This window comes from Cannabis sativa, chromosome 6, assembly GCF_029168945.1.
Source record: "Cannabis sativa cultivar Pink pepper isolate KNU-18-1 chromosome 6, ASM2916894v1, whole genome shotgun sequence".
NCBI lineage: Eukaryota > Viridiplantae > Streptophyta > Magnoliopsida > Rosales > Cannabaceae > Cannabis > Cannabis sativa.
The window spans coordinates 22,211,609-22,233,179 of NC_083606.1; the positions used below are offsets into that span (position 1 = coordinate 22,211,609).

The 21,571-nt window shown below is 35.8% G+C and overlaps 1 protein-coding gene across 1 annotated transcript; it reads left to right on the plus strand.

The window, feature by feature from the left end:
• Window positions 1-13,616: 13,616 nt before the first annotated feature.
• On the plus strand, window positions 13,617-15,934 carry LOC115725349 (uncharacterized). Its single transcript, XM_030654837.2, has 2 exons — window positions 13,617-14,649; window positions 15,299-15,934. Exons 1-2 carry the CDS (start codon window positions 14,185-14,187, stop codon window positions 15,653-15,655), a joined length of 822 nt encoding a protein of 273 aa, XP_030510697.1. The 5' UTR covers window positions 13,617-14,184; the 3' UTR covers window positions 15,656-15,934.
• Window positions 15,935-21,571: the final 5,637 nt, after the last annotated feature.

Consider the following 21,571-nt stretch of genomic DNA (forward strand, 5'->3'; position numbering starts at 1 on the left):
GTTCCTGGTTATGTCATTCGGACTAACCAACGCTCCTGCAGCATTCATGGACCTGATGAATAGAGTATTCAAGGATTTCCTCGATATCTGTGTGATTGTGTTTATCGACGACATCCTCGTGTACTCTCAGTCAGAAGAGGAGCATGAGTTACATCTTCAGATGGTACTGCAACGACTTCGAGAACATAGACTCTACGCCAAGTTCAAGAAATGTGAGTTCTGGTTATCTCAGGTGTCCTTCCTGGGGCACATTGTGAGTAAGGACGGGATCAAGGTGGATCCCGGGAAGATCGAATCCGTCAGGGATTGGCCGAGACCGAAGACAGTGACAGAGATCAGAAGCTTCTTGGGGTTAGCTGGGTACTACCGTAGGTTCGTGGAGGGGTTCTCCAAAATTTCAATGCCCCTAACCGAGCTTACAAAGAAGAATCAGCAATTTATCTGGTTAGATAAATGCGAAGCTAGTTTTCAGGAGCTGAAACAGAGGTTGATTACTGCTCCAGTACTAGCTTTGCCTTCGGACGAGGAGAAGTTCGTGGTCTACTGTGACGCATCCAAACAAGGTTTGGGGTGCGTATTGATGCAAGCCGATCGGGTTATCGCTTACGCCTCCCGTCAGCTAAAGGATTATGAACAGCGATACCCGACTCATGATTTAGAATTGGCCGCAGTGGTTTTTGCACTGAAGATTTGGCGGCATTACTTGTATGGGGAGAAGTGCGAGATCTATACCGACCATAAAAGTCTCAAGTATTTCTTTACTCAGAAAGATTTGAACATGAGACAAAGGCGTTGGTTGGAATTAGTGAAGGACTATGATTGTGAGATCCTTTACCATCCCGGGAAAGCCAATGTGGTGGCCGATGCCCTGAGCAGAAAGGGTCCCGGGCAAGTAGCTAGCATGGTTCAGATCTCACCTCAGCTAGCAGAGGATATGGTTAGATCCAGCATTGAGTTTGTGGTAGGTCAGCTTCACAACAACGCTGCAATCTGATCTGTTAGAAAGAATAAAGGTTGCTCAGACGACAGATCCGGAGTTAGTGAAGATCCGAGATGAGGTATTGGCTGGACAAGCCAAAGACTTTTCAGTGTCAGCTAGTGGAATGCTTTTGTATAAAGCCAGGGTTTGTGTCCCGAACAGTGTGGACTTGAGAAACGAGATCTTTGAGGAGGCTCATTCTACTCCATATTCTCTACATCCCGGCACCACCAAGATGTACCAAGATTTGAAACCGTACTTCTGGTGGAGCGGTATGAAGAAGAACTTGGTAGAATTCGTTTCGAGATGCCTCACGTGTCAGCAGATCAAGGCTGAACATCAGAGACCAGCAGGGTTGTTGCAGCCTCTAACCCTACCAGAATGGAAATGGGAGGATATTACGATGGATTTTGTGGTCGGGTTACCTAGGACCACGGGTATGTATGATTCCATCTGGGTAGTGGTGGACCGATTTACGAAATCTGCTCATTTTACGCGGTCGAACAACATTTACAGTGGATCAGTTGGCAGAGTTATACGTCAGGGAAATAGTGAGACTTCACGGGGTACCGAAGTCTATAGTTTCGGACAGGGATCCGAAATTCACCTCCAAATTTTGGCAAAGTTTGCAACGGGCAATGGGTACGAAGCTAAAATTCAGTACAGCATTCCATCCTCAGACAGATGGTCAGTCCGAAAGGACAATTCAGATATTGGAGGATATGCTGAGAGCCTGTGTTATGGACTTTGAGGGTTCATGGAGTAAATACCTACCGTTAGTGGAGTTCTCGTACAACAACAGTTACCAGAGTACGATAAGGATGGCACCCTACGAACTGTTGTACGGTAGGAAATGTAGATCCCCTATCCACTGGGATGAGACAGGGGAGAGGAAATACCTAGGTCCAGAGTCAGTTCAGCGGACCAATGAGGCAATAGAGAAGATAAAAGCTAGAATGCTTGCCTCACAGAGCAGACGAGAAGAGTTACGCAGATCCGAAACGTAGGGATGTTGAGTTCCGAGTAGGGGACCATGTGTTTTTGCGAGTATCTCCGATGAAGGGGATTAAACGTTTCGGGAAAAGAGGCAAGTTATGCCCTAGGTTTACAGGACCTTTCGAGATTCTCGAGAAGATAGGTCAAGTGGCATATCGGTTAGCCTTGCCTCCAGCTTTATCAGCAGTGCACAACGTATTTCATGTCTCAATGTTGAGAAAATACGTTTCAGACCCCTCTCATATACTCAGCTATGAGAGCCTTCAGCTTCAGTCAGATATGTCTTATGAGGAAAAGCCAGTGCAGATCCTGGATAGAAAGGATAAAGTCCTTCGGAATAAGACCATAGCGTTGGTCAAGGTTCTCTGGAGAAACAGTAAGGTGGAAGAAGCCACCTGGGAGCTTGAGTCAGATATGCGAGCTCAATATCCAGAGTTATTCAGGTTAGATTTCGGGGACGAAATCCTTTTAAGGGGGGGATAGTTGTAAAGCCCGCTTAGTTAATTTGGAAATTAGCAGTTCTTTATGTTAATCAGGAATTATTTATAGCTATTTAAATAATTTATCATTGTTATTTATGGAATTCAGATATGCATAATTATGTCATCAGCAGTTTTTATATTTCGCATTTCCGGTGTCCGGTATTTTGGAACTCGGCGTTTGGCTCAGTAGAAATCACAACTTAGTATGTTAGTATTTTGGGGACGGGTTTTAGACATTGGGAATGTCGGGAATGGCCGGGAATTTAGAATGTCCCAAAAATACCCCTTTAGTATGATTTTCATGATTTTATGGTGGAGGGGCAAAATGGTCTTTTTGCCTTATTAGTGTTTTGTCTTGTATGATTTATTAAATGGAAATTAAATGATTATTTATGTGATTATTTGGCTGAAATAAAATGTGTTATATTCCTTTTTTTTCCAAAATTCCAACACTTAGTCATTTTTGAAGAAATTTCCAAAAACACACACACACACAAAGCTCTCTCTTTTCCTCTCTTGTTCGGCCAAGCTTGGGGAGCAGCTAGGGTTGGAGTTTCTTGTTGATTTCAAGTTACTTTTAGCAAGATCATTGTGATTTTAATTGAGGTAACTCTTGGCTTTAATTCTTGCTTGTTTTTCTTGAAGAAAATGTGTGAAAATGTGAAATGCATGTTGGTTTTTTTATGTGATTCTTGCTGCTGTGAATTGAGGTTTATTTCAGAGGTTAATGCTTGTTAGATTAAGGCTATTTAAGTTGTTTTGAAGCATGATAGTTAGATTGAGCTAAGCTTTGTTGTTTTTATGTGAAAAAGTATGAATTTTGGAAGGAAATTGTTATGATTCTGTTCTGTGATGTTGCTGTTGTTTCTAAATGTTTTCTGAGGTAATATTATGCTAGTTTAAGGTGAATTAAGCTAGTGGATTGCTTGTTTAGTTGGTTTTGCTCAAGCTTGAGTTTGGAACTCAAAGCTTGAGCTTCAATGGTGAATTTTGCATGTGTGATTTCTGGGTAGGTTTGATGCTCTAGAATTGTTATTTGGGACCTATAGAGCAGGTCTGGAAAGTTTGGGATCAATTGGGTTCGAATTGGTCAAGTTAGGAGATTTTTAGTTTGCTGCCTGCGAGGAACCGGAATTCCGGTTGAGCATCCGGAATTCCGGATGGGGTCCTGAATTTTCCCAGAACCGGAATTCCGGTTGGGCAACCGGTCTGCCGGTTGGGGATTTTTCAGAACCCTAGTTTTCCTCGTTTTTGGGTTTTTAGGGGTATTGCCATGCTTTTTATCGATAGGGAAACTTTTAGTTTCAAGTTTTAGTCCCCGGGAAGTGATTTAGCGTGTCGCTTATAGCGTTGTGATTTTTATGGTTTAGGAGCCAGTAATCCGCCGTTCAGCTTCAGTTCCAGTCAGGTTGACCGGCACACCTGAAATCGGAATCCAGGTAAGATTAGTATAACAGTATGCATATGTAGATTACATGTTTAGCGTGCATGTAGGAAGCCTGTTAGATTACATTAGATATGTATTTAGGCTTCGGACCACCCAACCCTGTCACGTCGGTACAGGCTGGAGTATGACCAGCAGCCGGAGTATGACCGGTTCGACCGATCAGGCTGACACTTGGTTGGTGGTTCAGTGCTATTGACCTATCCCGTCGGTACAGCCGGAGTATGACCAAGAATGAGTATGACCGGTTCGACCGATCAGGAGGATACTTGTCAATAGTACCGTCCCCTGAACGTTCAAAACTCAGTACCATGTTGGACATGGCAGTAGTGCTCAGTACCATGTTGGACATGGCAGTAGCGGGACTCAGTATCGTGTTGGACACGGCAGTCAGTTTTATGTATGTTATTAGTATGCTTTTCTTACTGAGTCTGTCGACTCACAGTTTATGTTTATGTGTAGGTAAAGGCAAGGCTGTAGCTGATGGACCGTGAGCGAGCATATGAGATTGTACATGTCGGGGCGGTTAGGCCTGGAGCGTACGATCCTCGGGACAGCAGGGCTGAGATTTTGTAACTGTCGTTAGACGACTTTATTTTGATGTAAAAGTTGAACAGTAAAAACGTTTGTAAATATTTTTATAAATCGGGATCCCGAGACTTTTTGTTAAATGGTTTATAAGTTTAATGAAAAAGCAAAATTTTAATTAATCACGTTTTTCCATAAACCTCGTTGATTAGCAACGAGCTGCACAGTACGTTTGAAAATCACGTAATACGCCTAAGTTAGTTAGGGTGTTACAGGAGTGTTCGGTCTCGGGACATCTGGGAGTTGTATTGTGAAAGTCGTTGTGCGACCTGTAAATCTGTATATTTTGGAATGTATGCTTGAAAAGTAAATGTTATAAAGTTTTTAAAAAAAAAACGGGATCCCGACACTTGTAAATATTTTATTAAATTACAAAGTTTAGTATTTAATGCAAAAGTTTTAATTTGACACGTTTTTCGAGAAATTTCTTTGATTAGCAAAGATTGCACAATAATTGAAAAAGCACTGTAGCGTGCCTTAGCATTAGGGCGTTACATCCCAAGCTTCCTTCGCAGATTCACAAGATGATATAAGTTTAATATAACCCTCACTTACACAATTAAATATATCATGCAACGCTTTGCTATTGTAGGCAGAAAGTTTATCATCTTCAATAGACCATTCCAGTTCAGATTTTATTTTAGAGTTACCTGCGGAATCTGTCTCAACTAGAGAAGACCAGCCTGATAGAACCATGCTCCAAGCTCTCTCATCTTGAGATTTGATGAAGGCACTCATTCTAACTTTCCAATAAGGATAATTAGAAATCATTAAGCAACGGTGGTCTAGAAATCGAACTTCCTTCTGCAAAGAATGACATTTTACACAAAACGTTAAAGGACCACACTAAGAGTTTAGTGTCCCGCTCTGATACCAATTAAAAAACTGAGTTTTTGCAAATGCCAATAATATATACGAAAATATAAAATTGTATACGTCTACAGAGGCAAAATGTAATTCTGTTACTGCAGAAACCAGTTTTGCAACGACAAAACAGAACAGGTAGAACATAAAAATATTTGTAGAAAATTAAATAACTTGACACAAGAGATTTGTACGTGGTATCAGTGTTCTTTCAAACACTCCTAGTCCACGGGGCCACGCCCATAGAATGAAATCAATTAATAAAGTATCAACAATTACAAAGACAATTGACTTATACAAGTTTAGAATCCCTCTAAATTATTGTCGCAATCCTTTGTAATGCACTTTATAAATCTGACTTCTGAAACACCTTCAAGCCCGAACTCCCTTCGTCTTTGAAGTGTGAGTGCTTACTTCCTCCCGAAGTAAGGCTTCAACAAGTCTTCTCCCGAAGACCACTCTCTTGTTCAGTCAAGTCGTTCTAACAAACTCTAAGACAGAGTAAGAACTGATGTATAAAATACTAGAACCTAGATGAACAAATAGGTTCTCACGTAACAAAGAAACTCTCCTCACAAAAATGAAAAATGCAAAAAGTGAATAATGGAAGAGCTCATTCGAATGGCTGCTCTCTAAGTTCTATTTATAGAGCATAGAAACCCTAGAGACAGCTACAAGTTCGAATCTACAGCTGTACAAAACTTTCCTAAGATAAACACGATTTACAGCATCAGAATCGGGATCTGACGCAGCAAATCAGACCAGAAAAGGAAACTTGCTATAATCGGGTCTGATCTTCTATTAAGTCTTGATTCCTGCCATAAACAGTTTATATATTCTGATTGTATCAAGACACAATCAAATTCAATAAGGAAAAGGCAATGATCAAAGTTTCCTTTAAAATCAACTTTCCATAAGAGAATTGCTTCTCTTACAAGAAGTTTCCATACAAGAAAAGTTCAGCTGTAAAATGCATCTTTTCTAACATAGAAAAGAGCAATAAAAACTGAATATACAAGGTAAGAAAATCGATTATGAATGCAAATAAATCTTACCATAAAAGAAAAAATATTTTGGCATTTAACTTGCCAAAAAATGACTTTACAGTTATCAATGAGTGTAAAGCTTTACTTTTGAAGCTTAGAGATATTTGTGTTTATTTTGTTAAGCAATCAACGAATAAGATAGCTCATAGTTTTGCTAGAGCCTCCTTACTCTATCCTAGTTGTACTTTCAATTTGGCATCTGTGCCAACTGATTTGTTACTTTTATTTGTTCTCTCATGAATATGAATTATTATATTAAGGCAATATAAATAGAGTGACTTTTACCGACAGTTATAAACTGTCATTTAAAGTAACTTTTACTGTCAGTTACAATCTGATGAAAGTCTTTCCCAACAGTTATAAACAGTCATTTAAAGTGATTTTCCCAATAGTTATAAACCATTATTTAAAGTTCTGCATTTTTATGACACATAGCCACTGGTTTTAAAAATCGAAGGGATATAATATATAAGACAGTTATAAACCAATGAGAAAAAACTAATTTTGCAGTAGTCCCCATTTATAGATCGAGTAGTAATATGTGTTTTATAATAATAATTAATCACTCTATATTAAAAAATTTAATTAGACCATAATAATAAATTAATATATATATATGATTATTTCTTGTATCATTCCCAATTAAATTATTTATATATATATATGGATGACTACTCAATGGTTACATTTTTACTGTAACCATGATGATTACATTTTTTTTTTACCTGTAATAGCAGGTTACCAATAGGTAAAAATTCCTTTTTTAGAATTAAATTAATCATTATTAACAATTTTCTTAAAATAATTAATTTTAATTTGAATATTTAGTAAAATTCTTTTTAGCAATTAATATTTATAAATAATTTTAGTTTTATATTTAAGTCCCTATTGTAATATTTTTAACATTTAAACCATTTAACTATATTATTTACATAAAATTTTATTTTTTTAACAAAATTTAGACTACCACCCCTTCTAAGATAAATTTTTAAATACTTAATTAATTTTTTAAAAAATTACATCTAATTATTCTTTTGTAACAACCACTTGACCCATCTTCCTCCTTTATAATTTTTTTTTAAATTAGGGTTTTAGTTTGTCCCAATTTAACATTATGTGAACTTTTCAATTCGATACAATTTTCTACATCTATGCCACACCCATTTCTCTATTCAACCAGCTACAGTTAGATTTCTTTTTAGTTTTTAATAATTTGCTTGCTATTTTTCTACTTTTATGCTTATTTGTGAAAAAGAATCAACAATTTCAATTAATTGGTAATCTACTTTAATAATATTTTTTTACAATCTTTCGATTGATGAAGATAATAACAACGAAGAGCGAAAATAGTTAACAATTATTAATTTTATAGTTGTTATTATATATTTTTTTCTTAATTTTTCATTTTTTAAAAGGAAAAAAAAAAACTAAATAACTTGAACAAATTTTAGACGGACACACTAATTTGACACTTAAAAGTGTTAAAAAATAAGATTGAGCGTAAAATTATCTCTAATTAGAGGTCATTCATACTATTTTTTATTAATTAAGGTTATGTGTGTAATAACTTTAAATTATAAGGAGTTTTGTTGTAATTATTTTAATTATTTAAATTAAAAAAAAATTATTAAAAGATTTTGCTTATTAACAAATTGCATAAAATTAATTAATAATTATTAGTAATTTAATTTTAAATATAATTAATTTTAATTAAGTTTTTATAAGAAAATAAAGTATCAAGTTAATAGTCATTTACATTATATTTTCTTTAAATTTTTAAATTGATCACAACCATTTAATAATGATCTAATGGTTAAAAATAAATATAACTATAATGGTAACATATTTGGTATAACTATTGGAATCTCTTCTATATATTTGATTATTTCAAATTAATTAAAGTATGAGAATAGACTAATTTAATTTAGTTATTTTTTGTTGAACGTCTCAAATAAATTGGATTCTAGAATTTTAATACAAATTTGATTGTGATTACTATGACTATTCTAGAAAATACGGTGTAAACTTATAATGAAGTAGTATTGCATCAAATTTATTGCTTAATTTGGGACATCATATAAAAAGTCAAAATTAAATATGAAACAGAATACAATTCCTTTGTAGATAAGAAAAGGAAGAAAAGAAAATGAGAGGAAATAGAGGTATGCAATTCAATTCAATTCGATTCCCCTTTTTCATTATTTAACATCTGTTTGCAAATCACTTGTCACGAGTTAGTGATATATGACCCGTAACTGGGGAATATAATACAAATTGTTTCAACCACACAACGAATCAAAACATGAGTCGTCTATCTTTTTTTGAGAATAAACAATGTTATTATAAATTAAAGACCAGAGTTATCCTTCTACAACTAAAAGAAATGGAATTAAGCTAAATTAATTATATTAATTGTAAGTATGCCTATTAAATTCGAGGTGGCCTGTGTCGATCAACTTTATTCATAAAGAAAATTATAGCAAATGATTTTAAATTATAATACTATATAATACCTATATATTTAATTTTTTTTAATTAAATAATGTATTTTTTTTATAATTTTTGAAATGAAATTTCATATTTTAATCTTTAAAAAAAAATTTAGCTATTATTACATTTGTGTGTCATTTGAATGTTATTATATATATATATATATACATTTTTTTTTAATTTTTAAATACTCATTAGTTTCTTTAGATATTCTGTTAGGGGCTAATCTTTGAAAATCCGCCAACACCTTAAGGGTGGCGGAATTGGAGGTAAACAGATGCTTAAAATAGTCACAAGCCACCTGCCCCATACGAAAATTCCCCGTAACCCAAGCCAGATTTCTGTCAAACAGCCCATTGATAGTATTTTTTGTCTTCTTGTTATTAGCCTTTCGGTGAAAAAATTTGGTGTTTCGATCTCCCTCTTTTAGCCATAATGACCGGCTCCGTTGCTTCCAAAACTTCTCCTCTTTATCTAGAAGCACATTTTTTTTTCGCTCCAACTCTTTCAAATGTTGCAAGTCATGCGCCTCCGTGCTACGAGAAAGGCTCGAGATTTTGTCTCCCTGTTCCCTTAATTGCAGGTGTATCTCTTTCTTCTTAACTCTATTCCATCTTTGAAGAGCAGCCCCACATTTGGCCAGTTGACATTTCAACTCCTTGGCATTGACAATGTTTTCTGACTTGCCCCCAAGTCTTGGAAACAATTACTAAACACTCTTCTTCCCCTGCCCAAGCATTCTCAAAGTGAAACCGAGAGTGCCATTTAACCTTATCCTCCGTCCCTTGAGGTATACTTTTACATGTGAGCAGAAGGGGGGAATGGTGAGAATTTGTGCGATCAAGGTGCTTCACTTTCGCTGCTAGAAAAATGTCAAACCACTCCGTGTTGCCACAAACTTTGTCGAGCCTTTCAAAAATCAGGTTGCTTTGTCTCCCATTTCGCCAAGTGTAAGCATTTCCTTCAAATTTAACTTCCCAGACCTGATAAGAATCCAAAGCCTGTCTGAAATTATTAATAAGATACCTCGGCTTGGGGGGACCTCGCGATTTCTCCTTTTGGTTCACTATTCATTGAAGTCACCCCCAACCATCCAAGGCCCCGAATAAATCTAACCGACCCTATTAAGAAGCTTCCAAGACTATTTTCGCTGGCTCAGATCCGGATCTCCATAGAACCCTGTGAAACTCCACCACTGACCTTCCTCCTTCCTAATGAAAGAATCAATATGGAAAGGAGAGAAAGATAAAACATTGGAATCCACTTGCAGGGATCAAAGCAGAATGAGCCCTCCACTTTTCCCTTTAGCTTCCACCACAAAACAACCGCCAAACCCCAACTGAACCTGCAAAGACTCGGCCTAAACTTTATTCAACTTGGACTCTGAGATGAACACCAGGTCAAGATGCCAAAGAACCACTAGGGACTTCAAGGAACAAACTGTCCAAGGGTTCCCCAGCCCTTGGACGTTCTAAAGTAAGATATTCATGATTGTAGGCGACCCTGATCCATAGAGTTTTCCTCTTCTTCAATCTTAGCAGTTGCCGAATCCCCATTCTGAGAAACGCCAATTGCCTTACCACTAGCCTTACCACCTTTAGCCTTAGAATCTTTCTTGACTGAGACATTACTTCTATTTTCTTTTAGGGTATCATTCTGGGTCGAGCCAAACACAAAGGAAGAGACCCTTCCATGAGGATTGACTCATGAGAGTAAGTTAAAGGAATATTGAATAGCTCCTGGTTAGAGGAAGGTGTCGTAAAGGGGTTAATTTTTTTTTTTTTTGGAGCTTTCCATAACTTGTGATCTCCTTATCCTCCAGCAGCATCCGTCTTCACCAATTCTTGATACATCAACAACATTCGTATCTTCTGGCTCCTTGATCCCTGAACAAGGATTGGAATTATCGACAGCCTCCAGGGGTTTACCCCGTTGACGTCTTCCACAACGGCCCCCACAGAATTTGTCTCGACAACATCAGCAGCTTTGGATAAAGATTCAAAAGAATTTGAGACCCTAAGTACTTGTTCAGTCGATATTTCTCGTGGGATTCTCAGACCCCCATCTGCAATACGCTTGCTTTCTCCAAGATGGTTCTCATGAAACCCATCCCTGATTCTGTCATCCACTTTTAACCAGGTCCCGTGCGCATTAGCAGTTTCTTCCTCAACCCATGTTACCCTTGCTTTTTCCAATCGACATTCTTTATGGCTATGCCCAATCCGACCACACCGAAAGCCCATGAATAGTAACTCCTCATATTTGAATGCTACCCAAGTCTTAGAACCTGCATAAGGTAGAAGGTACCCATAACATATTGGTTTCTTGATTGACATCCATACTTGGAACCTAAAGAAGCCATTAGCAACCATTCTTGAAACATCCGAGTTATGTACCGTGATAACCTCCCTTGTCATGGAAGCCAATCGTAAGGTATTTTTCAAAGTTAGGTAATCTATTGGTACCCCCAAAGCATGACCCCAAATCAGAAACACTCTTAAATCATTCTTCCTAGATTCACGAGAATTCTGCATCTTCCCCAAAATTAGCAATCCATTCGATAAATACTATGGCATCTTGGATAAGATTTTTGTCCGAATATTCTCAAAGTCGAAGGTGAATGTGAGGATTAAACTTGAATCGAATTTCTCCTTTATCTTATTGCTCCATTCCGCCTCTTTCAACCTTCAAATCCCTCCCAAAACTTTCTTCAAAAATCCCCTGCTATGGTTGACATTGGTGCATAGGGGATTGCTAATTTTTACGGTCAGCATCATGTAGTTAGTTAAACCTAAATATAATTAATCCACATAAAGTGTTGCAATTAATAAATTTTTTCATATTGTTTATTTTTTTATTAAAAATTATTTTCAAATTTTGATATTTAGAATTAGTTAAATTTTAAATATTATTTTAAATTAAATTTGAATGTTTTGATAGTTCAACCAGATGAGCATTTTCATTAATTGCGAATATAAATTTGACGAATAATAATAATTTTTTAATTTTCTATTACGAAGTATAATAGTAATTTTTGTTTTTATTTAAATCACTATTATGCTTTCAAATTTCAATGATTATCACTACATTGAATATTATTAATTTTAAAATTATGATATTAAAAAAAACTAAAAACTAAAATAAAATTAACATCGTGACTTGGCACGTAACATCTATCAAGTATATATATATATATATATATATAGATATATCTATATATGGGTGCACTTTTAATGGGCATTACCCATGAATGGGTAAAATTAGAAAAATTTGAGTTTTTATGCTTAATTTTTTTTATTTAATTAAAAAAAACTCTCATTTTTATATCACATGGGCTGAGATTGTTCCATCCGTAAAAAAAAATTAAAAAAAGTTTTTCAGCAAGAAAAATAAGAAAAGAAAAAGTTGAGTTTGAGTTAAATATTTTGGTATGAACATATTTTTGATATAGTGTAAAAAGAGATATTTTTTTATATATATTTTTTAATTAAGTAGTTAAATTAAGCATAGAATTTCAAATTTGTGATTTCATTATTCGTTATTAGATCAAAATTCGATGGTTTGATATTTTTAAAATTAATATTTATAGTTAAATTTGTTTAGTAACCATTCATGGGTAATATCCATTAAGAAGTGTTCCATAAATATATATAAAGATTGTCTCCTACTTAATTGAGAAAATTGTTTTAGCCAAATAATAGTAAAATGAAAATTTTATTTTAAATGCTTAAAATACATTTTAATAAAATTTAGACTACTAATTAATATATACAATTAAATGCTATTATTTTTAATTTTTACCCAAATTACTCTCCCTTTTATTTTCCTTCTCTTTCTGTCTCTTTCTCTTATGTACTCTCTCTTCCTCTTCCTCGCACCACCGAGACCAACCAGACTCAGGCACCGAGATCACCAACCACTACAATCGAACCTCCTTTCCTCCACCACCGAACCTCCTCATCTACCCAAAAACCCTGACGAATCCCAGAGGCCCCGAACCTCTGTCTCTGTCTTAATCTTCGTATTTATTTGTTTTTTATTGGATTTTTGTTTGTTTCAAACCTTAGATGGTTGTGGTTATGGTGTTTTCTGGCCAAAACGTGATTATCGATAGGTTATCGATGATTTATGTTTATGTAACACAGTTTTGTCAATTTCACATTTATTGATAGTTTATCAATGACATTTATTGATAGTTTATCGATGACATTTATTGATAGGTTATCGATGACATTTATTGATAGGTTATCGATGATTTCCGTTTGCTCACAAAAATAGCAGTGCACAAATAAAACCATCCATAAACTATCGATAACCCATTGATAATCATATTTTGGCCGGAAAACCATACTCTCCACCACCATCTAATGTCTCAAACAAATACGTATTCAATGAGCTTCTAGTTGGGGGAGGGTAAGGTGGGCGGTGGCGAATGACGATGGTGGTTGAGAGAAGCCGAGGACGAGGAAGAGAGAAAGATTTGAGGGTTGTTGGATTTAGTTTTGGGTAGATGAGGAGGTTCAGTGGTGGAGGAAAGGAGGTTCGGTGGTGGTAGTTAGTTGTCTCGGTGCCTGAGTTTGGGTGCCTCGGTAGTACAAGAAAGAGGAAGACAAAGAGACAAAGAGAGAAGGAAAATAAAAAGAAGAGTATTTTGAGTAAAAATTGAAAACAATAATATTTAATTATATAAATTGGTTAGGAATCTAAATTTTATTAGAGAGTATTTTTTGAAGCATTTAAAATAAAATTTCCCTAATAAAAATAAAAACGGTGAGATTAGTCATAGCTGCCATCCCGCATAAAATTTGCTCAGTTGACATCTATAAGTTGTTTTTCCTTTATATATTTTAGTAATAGACAGGTACAGCTAGATCTTCGGAACTATTATGTAGGTGTTGGTGGTGGTGCAAATGTCACTGAATCTCAACCAAACCTGACAACCAACGTGTCACCGACACTTCAAAGTGTCGGCAACGCAACCTTCCCTAACTCAAACCTTTTCCAAAACAACCTGTCCGACACACTAAATCCCCTTAAAAAAAAGTTAAAAAATTAAAAAACAAATCTTTCCACCCTCAACAAATCTCATACATCAATTTTAATTTATAACATATTATTCTCCACATTTCCCTCATCACCATCCATACTATTCCTCACCCATATTAGTAATCCATCTCTTTCTATTTCCCCACTTTTTTCTTCTTCCTTACACCAATTTTATTTTCGACCACCACCGCCGAAAAAAAAAAGCTGAGGCGACGAAACGACGTCGTTTGATTAAGTCCACAAAAATATATGGCGCCTCGTTTCTTCGCCTGCTTTGGGAAACGTGGTTCGTCAACCTCGGCGGTTGAGAGCAGTGGAGGCGGTGGTGGTACTGCTGACGTGGCGGTGGAAGAGCAAAGGCGAGGTGGGGCCGTCCTGGTGGAGTTGTTCTCGTCACAAGGTTGTGCCACGTCGCACGAGGCGGAGCTGTTGATGTCGAGGCTTGGGAGAGGGGATTTTAATGAGATGGGCCTTCCGCCGGTGCTGGTTTTGGCCCATCATGTGGATTATTGGGACTATAAAGGGTGGAAGGATCCATACGGGTCCAGTCTTTCTACGGTTAGGCAAAAGGCCTTTGTGGAGGCCCTTAATCTTGATACCATGTTTACGCCCCAGGTGGTGGTCCAGGGTTCGGCCCATTGTGTTGGGAATGACGAGAATGCCTTGCTGGGTTTGATTAAGGGTGCAGCTAGATACCCTGCTCCCTCGTTCCAGGTTCGTAATATTCTTATAGTTGTTTGTTTGCTCAGAAATAATTATATCAAGTTCTTTTTTATTATAATCTTGTATTGTATTAATAATGATTCTGATATGCTTTGGTTAAGATGGACACAAATTGGTTTAAATTGGCATCAGAAAGGGAAAAAAATTACTGTCAGTTGCGATATCATTATGATATTATCATAAATTAATTGCCAAATGGTGCTAATTATATGTCTTCATTGGACTAATCATCACAAAAGTACGTTTTGGGAATGATCTAAGCTTTGCTCATTAGTAGTAAGCAATTTACTTTTAAATTTATACTATCGTAATGTTACTAAAATATTTAACAATATCAACGCATTTGAGTTTTAATTGCACTAAAGATGGCTCGGAATTATGTTTGGTTACTTTGGTACCACTCACATATATCACAGTGTTAGCTTCTTACAACACTATTATTAAGATTCTCAATTGTGAATTTACTATTAGGATCAGAAAACTACATCAGAGAAGCAAAGAATTTTGGATTGTCAAAACGTTTAAAATCCTTAATTTCTACATCTAAGAATAGAAAAAACATGTTCCCAGTTTACTTTTTTATTGTTGTGTGTAAAGACTATAGCCTAATTACCATTTCATATATTTTGGGATTGCACAGGCGAATTTCCAAAGGCAAGCAGACACCTTGCAAGTCTCTCTAACAGGTGCATTGAGGACAAAGGTTGACAGCCAAGGCGCAAATGTGATGGTGGCCTTGTACGAAAATGGTTTGGTGACTGACTGCCCGAGGGGGGAGAACAAAGGCCGCGTCTTGTCCAATGACTTTGTGGTTAGAAAATTCGAAAAACTTTGTACTGTGAAAGATATCTCAGCGAAGAAGTCAGTATCTGGAACGGTCAATTTCCCTCTATGGGAAGGATTCAATGGAAGCAAATGTAGCTTGGCTGTGTTTGTTCAGAGTACTTCTCACCAAGTATTTGGATCCCAGAACATTGAATTACCAAACGACATGTGAAATTCATCAACTCCAACTCTTTTCATATAGGTCATTGTTATGTACAGAATCATGTGTTTCTCTGTAGGATATTGATTTTTTATTGTATTTTTAATTCTCTTCATTATGTTATTTTGGAGATGGTGAGGATGATGGTCTTTCCAGATTGGTTGGTTTAGGGGACGGAGAAAGAAATTTGCTTTATTCTTGATAATTTGAGATGTGATTGAACTACTATTGTTTTTTATTTCCTAAATTTGAAGAGTAATGAAGAATTGAGATGCACTAGTGATTTCTATCTCTTGCATGGTCTATTTACTAACTGCAGCTGTGCTGTGGGCATCTATGATTTGTCACAAAGAGTCATTCGTTCAAATGCTTATAGTTATAAGAAAGAAAAGAAGAAAACAATTCTGACTTTAGAATAAATTTAAAAGGTGAAAGATGCATAATTTTGTTATTTTTCGTTATTATTATTATTTCTTTGAAAAAAAATGAAATCAGCTCTTTCTGTCATAAAATCAGCCTTGTGTCATGTCCACGAGATTATTATTACTATTTTAATACATCAATATTATTAGTAGGGATATACCATTTTTCCACATCCAATTTTTGCTAACGAAACTATATTTAAGACTATTTGAAAAATACTTAGGACCCCATGTTTTTTGACCAAAATCAATTTTTTATTATTGTTATTATTTTTTTTTTTTGAAAAGGAACTATTACAATAAACTTGAGAGAGAAATATTTACAACGGATAAAACACGTCCACTTATGCAGGATGATCAACAACAGACGGTAATTTTCCATTCTAAGTGGCTGATGCCTTAATATTCAAAGCATACTATGCTATACTCCGAACCAGAAAATTCACATATCTATGGTCAAAACAAAGGCTAAAAGAATCAAGCTTACAACAGAAACTTGTAATTGTTTGGGAGAGAACAAAAAAACGGTTTTTCTTACAAAACCCTATTAAGGGAGGAAAAAGCTAGAAAAAAAAACGGTGTTTCTTAAAAAGCCCATTAAGGGAGGAAAATGTCAGAAAAGAAAAACGACTGTTCTTACAAAACCCATTAAGGAATGAAAAACCCTAAAAGAGTGATAAAATGTAAGCTCATTTATAAAGAGAACTATGACGCGACATCTTAAAAACTTACAGAAGACGATACAGACAAACATGAATAACTTAGATCAAAAATCTTAGCCTAAGCAAGGCCGAGATAAGATTTAACTCAGACCAAACTAAGGAAGGCCATGACTCAGACTAAGTCGAGATAAAATTTAACTCGGAGCAGACCAAGAAAGGCTATGACCCTGACTAAGCTGAGATAAGATTTAACTCGGACCAGACCAAGGAAGGCCATGACTCAGACAGTCGAGATAAGTTTTAACTAGGACCAGGTAAAGAAAAATTAAACTCGGTTCATATCAAAAAAAGATGTCATGCAGCTTGAACCAAGATAAAACCTGACTTAGCACCGACTAAGACACCGAAACTTCAAATTTGACCGGAGCCAGTTAGATCTCGGATTAAGCAAAGATAAACGATACCTCAGATCGAGTCAAGATAGAACGTGTTTACCATACCCTGGATCAGGAAAAAGAAAAATACATTGAGGATCCGAGATAACTTGTATCTCAAATCAAAACGAACGAAGAATACAAATTGGATTAGAGATAGGATAAATGTAAGAGTCGAGATAAGACCTACCACTGTTAGTAAAAAATAAGGCCAAATTATATAAAACAAAATTATTTTAAGGAAGATAATCCCATATTAAAACTAATCATGGAAGTAGACAAGTCTTCCGTACCTAGAGCCTTAGAAGTAGCCTCTGGATTTGAAGCCAGAGGTGCTATCTGCTGAGATCTGCTCTCAAAAGCCTAGCTTTTCTTGCCTTTGTCTTCGCCTTCCTTGGAAATCTCTTGAACCTCGTCGGACGTGGATTGGATGTTGCCCAGGAACCTGTTTAGCAGCCCCATCTGTAAGGTAGCCGGTTAATCTACACAAAACAAATAAAATATCCATCAAACAAGGCCATAGCAAAAGATATAATCTTTACAACAAATTATCATGCAAGACATCAAGAAGATCCAAACCATTAATTTTAGAATAATTGACTTTCCCCTTAGCAAAAAGAGCAATGTCTCTTGACCTAAGTTAGTCTCATGTTGGAAGAAACCTGGGAAGTAAATTTTACTAAACACATCCACTCTGAAATGATGCTGCACAGGTGGAACAAAGTGGTTGGGACTCCTAATGGTGCAATCTACATTATCTATATACTTACTGTATGAATATCTACAATGATCTAAATTTAAGAAATGTGGATCGAATCCACATTAATCGAAAATCTTTAAGTTAGTTAGAGTGGGAGCCCTAATTATATGAAAGGGTGTCTCACCACTACCAAAGGTGCTCGCTCTTGAAGTACCCTCAATCTGCACTACCTCCTTGAATCTAATAGTGAGTTCTTCAACCTCGCTTAGGCTTTCTGGGAATTTTCTCCTCCAATCCGCCAGCCATTCCTCATTAGCTTTTACTACCTTTAAGGCCTCTTCAATAGTGATAAGTGCAATTGCCTCCTGAACCTCATTTGGATCCCCTCGAAGAGCATCCTGGACTTGGTCCTCACGAAAAGGTTGGTCACGTCCTGGTGTGGAGAAATGAGGCCTAATTCCTGAAGGTTCTTAGTGGTAACAAGCCCCTCTACTTGCAACTCTTTAGGCGAGAATGATTCGTAGAAAGCTATCCTTTCTTCCAACTCTGGGGTCAAAGGTGATTGAGGAAGGCAGTGTAACAGATGTGAAAAAAGATATCAAAATACATTAAGAAGGGGGGAAAAACAGAATCCTAAAGTCTAAAGAAGGGAACGACCCTTACTTGCAGTGTTGAAATCCAAACTAAGGATAGGAACCCTCTTCAATGGGAAGTCGCGGGTGTAAAAATAGTAGTCTCTGAACTCGTGTGTGTACTTCATAAAGTTGGTAAGGCAAGGAACACTCCTAGTGTAGCTTTCCAACCTGTAGAAATCCACCTTCTTCTTATGGCCTATCATGGGCTGAGACTTGATCTTGTAAAAATACAAGATCTCCTCCTGCATCGGCACGGGCTTGCCATGTTGAACACAAAAAACGTACCACCCTGACAGCAAGTGGTACGCTTGGGGAATGAATTGAAAAGGTGCTACCTCAGCCACGATGCTGAAGTTAGCAAAGTAGCACCTCGGAGGCAGGTGTGCGCCCATCTCGATATGGGCCCAGCTCCAGATGTTGAAGCCTCCTTCCGCACACTTGCTAGGCCTCTCCTCATAAAGGGTAAGTCTATTCCAAAACAACCCTGGAACACTTTCGAGCCCCTGTTGAGTCTTGTATTTCCTTAGGTTATTTTAATTCCTGAATATGTTGACATTCTGGTCCATCTCTGACGGCTGTCATTCAGGAGCAATTTTGGAGCATTTTCTTGCTCCATCATCTCCTCCTCTGAATCAGCTTCCTCTCGACAATTTAGTTTAGACATAATTTTTGTACAAAAGAAGAAAACTCAAGTAGTTAGCCTAGACTTCTCCTTCAACACACTTTCGTATCACTAAATGTCGCTAACAACATCGCTAAAGATTGCTAAACTCACAAAAAAAAAACCAAAAAAAAAAAAATGCAGAATCGATGCAGTTCATGTTTCAGTGACAAAATGGTACATGAAAACAAGGATATGTGTAGATTTATTCATATCAATCTAAATACAGCTAAATCCAACAATAATTACTAAAGAAATTACATACCCATTATTTTTTTAAGAAATTTCTTTCTAAAAGTTTTAGTTTTAAGGTTGTCCAACCAACTCCACCGTTATGTAAGGTGGCCGAACGACAGTAGTTCCGACGACGGGTGGTTCGACTGGCAGAGTGTGGGTGTGTGTGGGTGTGGCGTGACTTTCCTAGAGAGAGAGAGAGAGAGAGAGAGAGAGAGAGAGAGAGAGAGAGAGAGAGAGAAGAGAGATACAGGAGAGACAGAGAGAGGGAGAGAGAGAGAGATGAGAAGTTTGGGTGTGTGTTGGTTTTTTATTTTTTAAGGAATAAAAATTGGATAAAAAATTTAACTGTAGCATATTTTGAATGATGAAAAATTGGGTAGCATAGTTTAAGTGCCTAAACCCAATTAAAGCATGGATTGTCAAATCTCCCTCTGTAAATGGTTTATGAGATCTGATTTAATTTTTTGTATGTATGTGTAATATTAACTTGGTGAATCATCATAAGCGAGAGCATTATCGGGTGAAAATGTAAAATAAAAATATTTTTTATTGGGTAAATACTATTTTGGACTCTTTGTTTTACAAAAGTTACCAATTGGACCCTTTGTTTTATAAAATAACAAAATAGACCCTGTATTTTCTAAAATGGTACAAATAGGACCCTGAACTGATTTTTTGTCAAAATAAAATTTAATGATAATTCGATCTAAATGTGTTATGACAAAACTGTTTACATTTTATGTATCTGTTCGTGTTAGGAATTGTCTTCAAGTTGGTTATATTAAAAAAAAAAGTTGTCAAAAGTTAAGCTCAGGATCCTATTTATACCATTTTGGAAAATACATGGTCTATTTTGTCATTTAACAAAATAGAGGGTCCAATCGGTAACTTTTGCAAAACACAGGATCCAAAATAGTATTTACCCTTTTTAATTTCATATGTAATTAGTTTTAATTTATTTTTTTAATTATTAAAATAGGTTTTTTTTTTAAAAAAAAAAAAAATTAGTTCTGACCAATAGAACATTGACATGTCCCATCCTTATGAGCAATTAACATAGTTGTTAAATTGGGTATTAATGGATTTGTTAATTTTGAGAATCTAGATATTTATGCCACTATTTTTAAATTTAAGAACTTATTAGCAACAAACACAATTTATGTCGCAAATTTTCCATATTTTAATGGATCTCCTTGCCTATAAAAAGAGAATTCCACTAGCTCATTTTTCATAATAAAAACTCGAAGTAGACGTAACTTCATTACCATCGCGACATGGAAAGTGAACTAGTATAACATATCTTGCCAATTTAGAGAGACGGTGTTGGCCTGATTTCTGCGTCAACATGTTTATTAAGGATATCTAATATTTTAGTTAGATTAATTGAAATAAAATAATACTAAAGTGATTACTTTTGTGTAAATTAATTTAATTAAAATATTCAAATAATTGTATGTATGTAATTCATATATTTATTAATTGACACAGATGTGAGTTAATATTTAGCTGAATTATTTTATTGAAAGATCATAATCATTGTAAAATCTATTCTATGGACTCTCTACACTTCCCCTAATCTTTAATTATTTATTATTTTATTTCTTAGGATTTAATTAGGGCTAAGTATAACAACATTATAAACTCAAAACTTTGTATTATTTATGTTGCTAATGTAGTTGGAACTTGGATTGAAGGTCAAAATCTACTTCATTTTTTAAGTGTTCTCACTTTTAATTATTGGGCAGGAGGTGATCGTATCTTGTCAATTTTTGTGAATCAACGTTTGAAGAGTGATTGTCACTCTAAAGAATTCGATTTCAACGTACTTGGTTGAAGTTGAGATCAGCTAACAAGATTTACAGAATGTTCCTACGGTCAATCTGCAGAGACTGGAGTGAGGCTATAATATTAATACTTGTGTAAATTAGTAAATATAGAATGTCCTTCCTTTGGTCAGAAACTGGATAAGAATATGGTAGTGAGGCTCTGTGAAGATTTTAATAACTGTTTGCTATTTTGTTTGTATTCTTTCTATTCTGTGTAGAATATTTCGTCCTCTCTTGTGGAAGGTGACATAGGCATTCAATGAGAAAGAGTGCTCTGTTTTATTATGTTTTGCAAACTAGCGAGGGAGCAGGCTTAATGTGTTATAAGCAGATACTTTAATGAACAAAGTA

Excerpts from the sequence above, each read along its gene's own strand:
- LOC115725349 (XM_030654837.2), top strand. The coding sequence starts at position 14,185 with ATGGCGCCTCGTTTCTTCGCCTGCTTTGGGAAACGTGGTTCGTCAACC. Across the intron at positions 14,650-15,298 it reads ACCCTGCTCCCTCGTTCCAG|GCGAATTTCCAAAGGCAAGC; the intron begins GTTCGTAATATT and ends GGGATTGCACAG.